The sequence below is a fragment of the Hetaerina americana genome, unplaced genomic scaffold (assembly GCF_022747635.1).
Source record: "Hetaerina americana unplaced genomic scaffold, ioHetAmer1.1.p SCAF_9, whole genome shotgun sequence".
NCBI classification, from domain to species: domain Eukaryota; kingdom Metazoa; phylum Arthropoda; class Insecta; order Odonata; family Calopterygidae; genus Hetaerina; species Hetaerina americana.
Genome location: NW_027287538.1, coordinates 3,958,885 through 3,970,613, shown reverse-complemented (window position 1 = coordinate 3,970,613; position 11,729 = coordinate 3,958,885). Strand labels below are relative to the sequence as shown.

The 11,729-nt window shown below is 42.3% G+C and overlaps 1 protein-coding gene across 1 annotated transcript in view; it reads right to left on the bottom strand.

Annotated features, from left to right (window-relative positions):
* Window positions 1-659: 659 nt before the first annotated feature.
* LOC139699001 (zinc finger CCCH domain-containing protein 13-like) overlaps window positions 660-11,729 on the bottom strand; it is a 74,395-nt gene continuing 63,325 nt past the window's right edge. The window contains exons 16-20 of the mRNA XM_071597995.1: window positions 10,777-11,012; window positions 8,059-8,192; window positions 7,064-7,381; window positions 2,919-3,213; window positions 660-1,045 (exon numbers count right to left, since the gene is read on the bottom strand). Coding sequence (XP_071454096.1) covers window positions 931-1,045; window positions 2,919-3,213; window positions 7,064-7,381; window positions 8,059-8,192; window positions 10,777-11,012 — 1,098 coding nt within the window. The 3' untranslated portion in view covers window positions 660-930. The remainder of the gene's footprint in view (window positions 1,046-2,918; window positions 3,214-7,063; window positions 7,382-8,058; window positions 8,193-10,776; window positions 11,013-11,729) is intronic.

The following is an 11,729-nucleotide window of genomic DNA, read 5'->3' as shown; positions in this document are numbered from 1 at the left end:
ACAAATTTTGCTACTGCAAAAAAAAAGAGATATTCGCTCTCTATCTAACATACCACCACTTGATTCCTGCAAACGTTTTTTTATTAATCATCACTGTATTTAGTTTATACTTCTTTAAGGCTCTGATTCATGTGACAGTGAATCTAGAAACTTACCAATGAAGACCTTACATCCATAATTACACCAAAAGAGGTAAAGCGAATCTAAATACTACTTATTGTAGATTGTCATCAATTTGCAACACATTTCACAATGCAAACAAACGACTGCCTACTCGGTTGAAATTTGACAGCAGCATCCAGAGTTCCAAGAATACTAGCTCACCCACTTTACTCATTTCATACATTCTTTCGAGACAACCTTCATCACATTTAAGAACTTATGTTTATATATTTGGTAATATTTATATTGATGACATTTAATATGGTTGTACCATTTTTCAAAATTAATAAACTATTATTATTTTACGAATGCCACAAGAACAGACGAGTGGCCAAGCAAGGCTTTCACTTCAATTCTCTCCGAACCATTGGCAGGGCATCCATCCGCCACTTTGGTGAAATGGTGCAGTCACACAGATGGCTGGGCCTCACCTGACACGGCTAACACATGCGCCAATATCTACCAGATATTAACATAATTTAGCACACCACAAAACATCAGTTTTACAGCACATTAATGCCACTTTTAGTGAAATAAATCACCACTTTCTTCTCAAAAATACACCCACCTTGCCAAACTGGCCCAGAGCCAAAGGCCACCAAGTAAAGTTCAACATGGAACAATCAATATTCAGCATTTATTTATAATCATCATATACAAATTATAGATACTAAAAATGCAATTATTCACATGAAAGCACAAAATTCATTCAAATTTACTTAAAATTTATACCTTTCCTCTGCGAATGGAATTTGACGTGGAGTTGATTTAAATTGCAGCTCTTTCAAAGAGCTGAACACTTAAACGATAGAGGTCATTGTCCATATTTGAGGATGAAGCAAACCCACACTTTTCCTTGGCCGGTAAATTGCACAACTGACGCCTGCATGAAATGTAAAAAACAGTCCAGTATTTACACTCACGTTTATACAAACTGACTATAAACCCAAAATCAATATCATTGCATGAGCACATAAATAGGACAGAGCAGATTTATGAAGCAGACCCTCCGGCTCCACGCTAATTAACATGCAATCAAATTCTGATGATGATGGCCGTGCCATCAAAACGTCAAAATTACACATGCAAGTGCCCTTTCTTGGTGTTTCTGTGTTTAAATGTCTTAATCAATGTTTTATTGCGTGTGTGTGTCTGTGTGTACATATACAGGTACATACATATACAGGGTCGCACCCAAAAGTGGTAGGACTGATTTTTTCTGGCGCGAACGGAGCGGTGGAGGGGGGGTCTGCCTGGCAGGGGCTCTTAGCAACAGACCGACACCAACCTCAGTTGCCTGCGGGCTGTCGTTGAGTGAGGACACCGTTTTCGGTGAAGCAAGTTTTTTGTCCGCGTCGGAAAACAAAATGAATCTGAATTTAGAGCAACGTTATTCCATGTAGTTTTGTGCGAAACTTGGGAAGAAGGCAACTGAGACCCTCGATATGATCAAGCAGGCTTATGGGGACACTGTTTTAAGCCGTTCCACAGTATTTGAGTGGCACAAGTTGTTTAAAGAGGGTAAGGAGCTCGTTGAAGACGACCATCGCTCCGGATGGCTGTCGATGGCAAGAACCGACACGAATGTGGACAGAGTGAGGACACTGCTGAACACAGACCGACGCTTAACCAGTGAAGAAATTGCAGACCAGTTGGGTCTGTCTGCATCCAACGTCCAATGCATTATTTCACAGGATTTGGCCATGCAAACTGCTGGGTGCTTCATCATGACAAAGCGCCGTGCCATGGCGCGCTCGTTGTCAGACAGCTCCTGGCCAAATATGGCGTTGCCACGTTGCTGCACTCGCCCTATTCTCCCGATCTGGCACCACCAGACTTCTTCTTCTTCCCCCTGATGAAAAGACAGCTCAAGGGATGACGTTTTGACTCAATAAAGGCCGTTCAAGAGGCTTCGACGAGGGTCATCAACGGCATCCCCAAAGAAAATTTCCAGCGGGCGTACGGGGAATGGGAGCAACGTTATACTAAGTCTGTAGCAGCTCAAGGAGCATACTTTGAAGATTATTAAGTCGATGCAAGTATATCGTCAATAAAATTCTTGTAAAAAAATCAGTCCTACCACTTTTGGGTGCGACCCTGTATATACAGGGTGCGGTGCTTAAACCAGGACAAGTACGGGTTTCCTGGGATGAGATTTCCTCGCCGGGTTAGTGAGACACCTTCCCCAGACTTCTCCGAAGCATTATACTTAGCCACAATGTCATATGATCTGGGATACCAGAAGAATCAAACTATTTCGAAATATAACGCCCAGTGTGATGACACTTTCGATAATAGTGGCTCTTTGATTGTATACTCCGCACTTGTACATAACATCTTTGTTATTTTGAGGCTATGACTGTTTACTAGACGCCTATAGCTTTCAAGAACGCTTATCATGACCTCCAGTGAAACTACGATAAGGTAAGAAATTCAAATTGAAATTTGTCTGGATTTAAGCCCTGCACCTTGTATATATGTATGTACATATATAGAGAAAGTTTTGGTGTTATACAATTGCATCGAAACCAGGAAACACTTTGGTTGACAGGCTAGGAGTAAGAGTGACTGGGTCAAAAATATTTCATTCATTTATGATATTGTGAGTCTTTAAGTACCAAGATAATGGTTTCACTAATTTAAGTCATTTCAAGATATTAAAATGAAACAAATGGAAACTGTGACACTCACTTAATACCAATACAAGCCACCAAGGTAATAATTTCTGAAAAGCTTTGAAATGTTCAGTCACTAACCTAATGGCGAGGTCGCGACGGGCCGAGAGGGCCATGCCGTGCTGCCCTTTGTGCGTGGCAAAGGAGAAGAGGTTGCGTAGCCGCTGTCGCCTTATCCGCATGGACACGTGTATCCCAGGCACAGGGTGGAGGAACTGCAACCCTTCCACTTCTTCTCCCTCCTTCCCCTCTGGCGTCTCCTCCTCTTCAGGCGGCGGCAATTCTTCTTCAGCATTTGCGGCACCCGGAGGGGGGAGTTGCGACCCTCCAAGCTCACCACCCTCCTCCTCTGCTGCCTGACTCTTCACCTCTTCGCCTGAAGTTCCCAAACATGCAAAACATTTTATTCCTTAACGTGCCTTCCAGTTGATGCACCAGCTCAATGCACTTGCTTCTCACATAGCAACACACTTGAGGGTTTATTTGTGGGGAGATATCCATCACAGATACCTAGGAAAAACTTGGTTAAATCCACTTATTCAGAATTTGGTACCTAGGTTTCTACGAGATGATCAGGTTATGAAAATTTCTACACTATAAAAGATCTGTCCCAAGAAAGGTAATGCTAATTTTTTTCTGGATAGGCGGACGGACGGGTGGCAGTTTTCCTGGCTGGGTTCGAGGGAGGGGGAGTCTCAGGAAAGATGGCGGCCACTAACAGTTGGCTCCCAGCCTTTGCTGAGTGAGGATTGTTTGTACGTGAAACCTTTATGAAATGATCTCATTATGCTCTGTCATAAAATGGTTATTGGAACAGCGCCAGGCCACCAAATTTTGCATGAAACTGGGCAAAGCCAGGAAAGAGACTGATTACACACCCAAGGCAGCTTATGGTGATATGGCCATCGGTGATTGGGAGTTTTTGAGTGGCGCAAATTGTTTCGGGAGGGTAGAGAAGATGCTGAAGACGCCAAACATTCAGGACACCATTCAAACTCAAAAAGTGACAAAAATCTTGCAAGAGCGAAGGCTTGGTTGGATCCCCGGGATCACCTATTAAATGTTCGCATGGTTTCTGATAAACTTGGCATTTCTAAAAGTGATGCACATCGACTTGTGGCCAAAATGTGAGCATAAGAAAGGTGTGTACGAAGTTGGCCCCGCAGATGCTCTTGGATGAATGAAAGGAAACTTGCACGCAGATCTGCCAAGAGCTTCTCGACCATGTGAGGGAGGATTAAAATATTTTATAAACGCCCCACCTCTTCTTTCTTCCTCTTCTCCCGCCTCAAATTCGTGCTGAAAGAATGACACCACGGCTTGGTGGAAGCGTTACAACAGGCCGTGACAAGGGAGCTCAGCAGCATTCAGAGTGCTGCCTTCCAGGAGGTGTAAGAGGCATGGAGAACCAACTGGCAGTGGTGTGTGGAGCTACTTCAGAGACTTATGAGTGAATGTAACAACTCTGGCAACAAATCATTTTTAATTGACCAAGTCAAGCTACTTTAGGGAAATACCTTGTAATCCTGATTATCCTGAGGACTTCTAGAAGTGTAGCATCAAAATGAACAACTCAAATCCGATAAACAGATGAAATGTGATAAACATAAAAAATTTAAACATTAGCTTTCAACTGGTCTCTGCAGAAATGAAGGGTATATTTACAAAAATTCTAGCCCCATGTGGCAAATTTAAATGCATTTCATCATTTCTTAATTTTTGAAAAGTAAAAAACTTCCTTTTCAGCATTATTCATGGGAGTGTTATAAAGGTAGTGTTTCTTTGTCCAACACACTCATCACATTTATACTTCAATTCTAACGGAGGTTTACAAATAGCGAAACATTTATGAGCAAGTAGATTTCCAAATGCCAGAAACACAAGTGACACCGCACCAAAGACATAGCAAGCAACACAAGCAAATGACGTCACAATATAGCAGAAGCAAGTCATATTTGCAATTCAAAAGTTGCCAAAGGATGCTATGCTGAGAAGAAGAGTGACCCTGGGTGACACCTCTACTGCTCTCCCTGCCCACAATGCATTTGTATGCATTCTAGACTGAAATATGGAGCACTCATAGCATTTCATCTTCAGACTGCAAAAATGGCCAGTGAGAATCCTAGGAAGAGTTCCAAAGGCAAGCAGTTGTAGACCTTGCTTTAAAAGACTCAACATTAAAACTTTTCCCTGTTTTTAAATATTCCGTTTAATATTATTTGAGCAGCAAAACAAAGCCACGTTCACTCTGGATACCAATGCAGATTATTACCCATTATTATTATTGTTGCATATTGTTTTTGAGGGAATTGAAAATGAGCAAAATTCAAATTAACATAGTAGTTATAAATAAGCTAAAAATAAAATTCCAATGTACCCATACATTTAAGAGCATCAAGTCCTTTATGAAAATGCATTCAGAACAAATCATGATAAGACCCTTGTGTTACAGAAGTACCAAATCCCATGCAGTACGCTGAGTTTCTGTAGCACCTTATTTTAAAATGCAATAATTGCATACAGAACTTAACTTTTTCTGTGACCAACTTCGTTCAGAGAATAAGACCCAAGTGAAGTGGCTGCAGCTTGCTGGGAGGAAACTGATTCATAGAGACTTGTGTTTGGGGAGCAGGTAGGTAGGAGAGACAAACAGCTATAGTCCGTCTCACAGACTAGCATCAAAACCTCAGCAAATCAACGGATTTGCTGAGTCATCAAAGAGCTAGGGCTGCTGGCATGGATGAGTTGAGGCACCCTGAATTTCCCTCTTACTAGAGGCTTCAACTTTTCCGAGTCATCTGAATTTATGCAAATCAAAACTGTAAGTCATTATTGACTTCTTTCCCATATCTGGCTTGCTTACTTAGGAACATAACTTTCTTTGAAGTGCAGTGAGTAATGGACCCAGGCTTTATCTGCTTTGTAGATGTCAGTCTTTAGGTTCAAAACTCTCTAAGGGAACATTTAGGTGCTCTTTCCAGTCAATCAAAAGCGCTTATTGAAATGAAATGAGTAAATGCACATTGCACTCCACAGCTTAAAAAATAAACAAGGAACTAAACGTAATTAAAATGAAACTTACTGAAATAGCTGTAATCAACATTTACAACCCCGAATAATTGAAGGATCGTACTGCCAAATGGTACGAATGCTCTGTCTAGGAAATATTTCTCAAAAGGTAATCAAGAATTTAGCAAAAGAAAAAATTAAACGTGCCTTTTACAGTGATTGATGCCTTAAGATCTCTCCACGCCGAAGAGAGAGTTCTGAAAGACGAGAGGAGTGGAGGGTATGAATAATGAAGTGCTCCGAGTGTTCCACTAAGCCTGTATATATTGGGCAAACGGGGCAGAAATTTAAAGAAGGGATAAAAGAACACAAAACGTGCGTAAAGAATTGGAACATCACATCCCTCTTGGCAGATCACCTCATCGAAAGTGACTTTGAAACTGAAGTTCTCCACTTCGAAAATAAAGGCTGACCCTCTTTTATGTCCAGTGCTCCTCCCCACAGGGGCCATCCCCCCACTCCCAAGCAAATCCCCATCAACAGCCAACGATCGACAGATGTACTTCCCTTTCATTTCCCTCCCTTCCACATGCAAACCATCTTTTTACCCCCCCCCCTTCCCCCGCTCAGAAGGTACACATACAAAGCTGTCTTCTGGGGGACCATCTGATGATGACGTCCAATGTCAACACCCAAGTCATGTTCTAAATAAGGTATGCCTGGAATTACTAAGTTACTCATTTCATTTCAATATGTTGTGTAAATTCCATTAAGTTATGCCTGGGGCAACAAAGTGTTCATTAGCTTTCTGCATTTTCTGTTTTTCAATCGTAATAAATTGAACACAGCATCAATTGGTGGAAGCATTCCACTTTCACTCTGAAGAATTAAAATCACTTGGGGGGAACTTCCACAGTTAATTCATCCCACATGCCATGGTTTTTCGAACTGAATACCCTATTTGTTCATGGGACATTCACGGATGATTGATGAAGAAACTGCGAGAGATGCCTCGGCAGTAACTTTTAACGGAGTCATCCGCTAAATGTGCATTACAATGCAACAATGCAAGAGCGTAAGAGCATGGCCATCCAAGGTATTCAGGTTCAAATCCCAGTCAAGGCGAATGATTTTTACACCCTGAAATTGTTGCATCGTAAAGTGATATTTTATTTCTCTAGAATGATTTTGCACGTTAGAACACAAGGGCTGACTACCTTCATTCAAGCTCTCTTCTTTTATCGCGACCTCCTTCTCTTGATCTCCCTCCTCCCCATGAGCCTTCACTTCCCCTGGCGTCGTCAACGTCTTCTTTTTCTTCTTCCCATTGTTTTTCGTCAACTCTTTGAGGATGCGCGACCCGGCATAGCGGAACGACACACCCAGCCGGGCCAATATGCTCCTTCCACTCCAGTAGTTTTTGCCCAGGGCTGAGCCGGGGTCATCCTCGGCACCTTCCCCTTCCTCGGCACTCGCTTTGAGTCGCGTCTCCGATACAAGCTCTCCCCAGTCCACTCCCAACGCATCTCCAACAGCTTAAAAAACAAAAATAAATACTCTTAGTAAAAAAGGAAGGCATATTAAAAAACCAAACAATATCAGCTCATAAGACAAAATGATACAGACAAAATAGCCATTGCCACAAGGACTCGAGGGGCATTTGAAGGAAGAGTCCTTGAATTTTGGAGGCCTTGAAGCCTAAAAGTGAACAGTAGGCATGGGAAGAACATTAGACGGCATACCTGGCAAGGCGAGTAGGTGACTGTCTACTAAATTCCAACCAACCACAATTAGTGATAAAAAACAATGAATTTTATACTTGGTTATCCTGTTTCAACCAGCGTTTTGCATATATGAGCACTGTTATAATGCATCAGCATTTTGCAATTTACTCGCGCTATCCCCTTAACTTTTCTACCATGTCGCTCAGACTGTGATGCATGCAACTGAATAAGTGCTTATCTTTTGGCTTTCCTCACATTTTCATATATCAAGAAACCTAACCAGAACAATACATTATCATCATTACTATTATTACCACTGTCAACAATCTGTAATTGAGATGAATTTCAGTAATGTGTGGCTGGGTTTCATTCACAACTCAATGACAACAAGTTGAAGCCAATGAAATTGCCAGGTGATCTAGATTTCTGACTTAACAAAACAATGTGAGGGTGTATTCGGGTTGGTCCATGATTACACAAGTACTTACGAGGACGATTTTCCTCCTCGAGTTCTTCATCAGATATTTCCTCGAAATCCATGTTGTTCAAGGGTTCTTCTTCCGCACCATCTTTGGCCTTGACATCGTCAATCATTTCTCCTTCTTCCAGAAGGAAGGACTTGCTGGAAATTATCAAAACAGTTCAATTTTTATTCACTCACACACACACACACCATCCACACCACTATAGCATTTCTATTCACTGGTGTGAATAAAAATGCTACAGCAGAAATCACAATAGTCAATTATCATCTCTCTCCAATAGGGAAAGTTTCCACAAATTTAAGCCTGAAACTGTACCATACAATAACAATTCAACGTTAACAATGATATTAATGACAATGGCAGTTAGCTTAATAGAATAGGTTAATCTCTATTCCAATGCAACAGCAACAATGATTTTCATCTTTCAAGGTTCTAGGAAACAATGATTCTTTCCCATCCGAATGATAACAGTGAAAACCAAAATTACATTTTTGAAGAAAGAAGAACTGAGTAGAGTGTGAAAATCACAGGAATCATTGGCATCAAAAATTAGGCGGTGGTTTCTACTGGGAAGGCCATGGTCGTTCACGCTCATATTGTACTAAAAAGCATTTCTATTTAAAGTGGATGAAGGAAGAGCTGGAAATCTGTTGACCAATACATACAGCCAGTGGTAGCAGAAGGAAGAGTTGCAGTATGCTCTGTTCTGGTATTCACGGCATTGTGAGGTGGCAACTCCCCAGGCATTCTGGCGAATTCTGGAAGAGCCAATCCCACAGGATCGAGTCCGTGACACAATGGCTCACAACGTCAGCTGCATGGGCCACATGGCTTTATGCCAACACAGATGTGGGATGAACTCAAAAGCCATTGAAGCATAATAATAAACAGGGATAAATTACGATGTTGCTTAAAGGGAGGAGTCGCCTGGAAAATTGAGCGGCAAGGCAACATTACAGAAGTGCCCGCTCCGGAGGCCATGGAAGCTAAGCCTAGGACCATGGTGCCGAGAAGAGTGGCACATTAAGATACCGAAATGGGTACTTTCAGCAAAGCCCACAGTTGAAGTCATATTTTCTTACAGAATTTCCCAAATATGACCAGTGAGCGCTTTCTGAGAACTAACTATGGAACTTTTCTCCTGAGAACTAAGATCCATGATAGGAATTAGACTAATTTGGATACATCACCCAAGATATACTGAGTTCAATCATTGGTGGAAAGCCTTTGATCATATGAATTGGAATGTCAAGCAATTCCTGACCATAAAGGAAACTGGGATGATAATGAAAAGGGATTGAGGCACGGACTATACAGAGAGCTCAGGCAGCAGTGATTAGGAGCGGTGAAAGCAGAGAAGAAGCCAAAATAAATAAGAGAGCAGGAATGTGCACCAGGAGTACAAGTACGATATGCAGATTATTTTAACAAAACAATAAAAATGTGGAAGATTGATAAAAAAAGCTCCATTCAAATTATGGTCAATTGCTAGTTAGACGTTATTTCCATCTTTTGGGCAATTTGTGGATACTATGTCGGTGAAAATCTTTCCCTTTTCTCGCGAACCATTCATAGAGAGGACAAGTCTACTGAGACTAGTGCTCGATGACAGAGGAGATATAATTTACAAAGCCATTGGTGCATATGGTGAGGGGGATGAAAACGTACAAACTTAAGATAAACGAGATTAGAACTAAGGTGATGGTCGAAAGTCAAAGACAAATGACATCCACACTCGAGCATGTGGATGAGTTTCACCATTGGGGAAGCACGAGCTCTGGTGATGGAGGAAGGAACAACTAATGGTGAATAATACCGAGATCAACAGAGTGAAATGATTCATTTTAAGTTACATATGGCATCACCATTCAATTAAAGTTACATCAAGGTTGCTTATGGAAATGAATGAGGAATGATAAAAGATTTGGTGTTTTCCCGGCATGTCAGCTGCGTAAATTCCTCTCGGGTCCTCCACCGTGTTATATGGTCCATATCGGCCGTCGTTTCGATGCCCGACTTGGTCATCATCTTCAGCACTTCTGAATCATTCAGAAGCCCTGAAGACGATGATGGAGTCGGACATCAAAACGTCAGCTGATATGGATGATATAACCCGGTGGAGGGACCGAGTGGAATTTACGCAGCTGACATGCCGGGAAATCTGGGCACCCAACTTCCTGGGCTTAACAAAATATTTTTCAGTACTGCGCATCATTGGTCCATGGAAAAGGGCTCCGTGAATTTGTGGAGCGATTCTCAAACAGGGGACTAAGTGTAGCAGAATCCGCACCCAACTGAGGTGGGTTGTGTCACTTTCCCAAGACCCCTCACCATTTTTTCAGCCACTGATTGTCCCACTCCAGTCATACGCTTTGTCTGGAATGATCACTTTACTTATTTTGTGGGTCAGACCCAAATGCACACAGGACAATTGGGAAGGTCGTTCAGCTACATGCCACGGAACACCACCTCTTCGCCCCAGCCTTAACTTCGTCCCCTTTCACCTCCCGTTGCTTCTTTCCCTCACCCAGCTCTTCTGCCTCCTTTGGAATCCACCAACGGCATCTTCCCCTCTTCTCTCCCACCCACCTTTCAACTTCCGTTTCCCTTTCCATCCTTCTCCATGCCCACATTTCAAAAGCCTTTTGTCTACGCCGATCTCCTCCCCTCAAACACCAGACCACTAAGTATTGCGAGGTAAGTTAAGGTCAGGTGACTCACCTTCCCCTGGAAATGGGTCTTTTGGCGAGTTTGCCCTTTTGGCTGTCCTCTCCAATTTCGCCGCTCTCATCGTCACCAGCCTCGCCATCCAATCCCGATGAAATGCACACAGCCTCCGAGCCATCGTTGGCTTCTTCGTGCTCCAATACTCGCATGCCTTGTGCCGTGGCCCCCGGAGATGGAAGGAGGACCGGTGCTGCCCCTGGTGGGGATTCAGTGCCTATGGATCCTGCTTCCTGTGGAAGAAAAGCAATTTGCACCACGGTGAAAATATACTCCGCATCAAAATTCAAGCTCAATCAATGTTAACTTTTTGAGGGGTTTTACGACTGAAATAATTATTGAGTCTCTCATTAACACTGCCTCAAATCTATGTGTACTTGTACCCTGTACGATCATTTCAGAACTGGCTCAGCGTGCTCAGTGTTACCCGAGTCAAACACCTTCCCCCGGATGGTTGCCGAGTTCATGAATTGGAGAGATCCACCCCAGCTCAAGTGGCTTGAGAATTGCCAATTCATGCAATGCATGATGGATTACACCACATTCACTCCATTACGACCAATGCTCCAGCTGAATTAATTGACTTTGATGAGTGAGCCTAATAGGACTGAAAAGGAGGGATCCCTGTGGGAACTCAAAAGCCTTCCTATATGTTCTGGGAACTTCCATTTTTGCTGCCTTCCTCTGAACTTTGGTTAGAATGATGATCGCCGACCCAGGGCAGCTCAAATGGAGGTGATGGCATTAGGACTTGCACAAACACTCCAATCTCAATGTTTACATTAACCAAGTTACTTCCATCATCGATATGATTCTTGCCCATCTAAACTCTTTAATTATTAACCTAACTATTCTTGAAATTGTGAATAGCAATAAATATTCATGAAAGTGCTCATCCAATTGTTTCATTAAGTCATTTACTTTGATTTTTCAATTATATAACATTATTC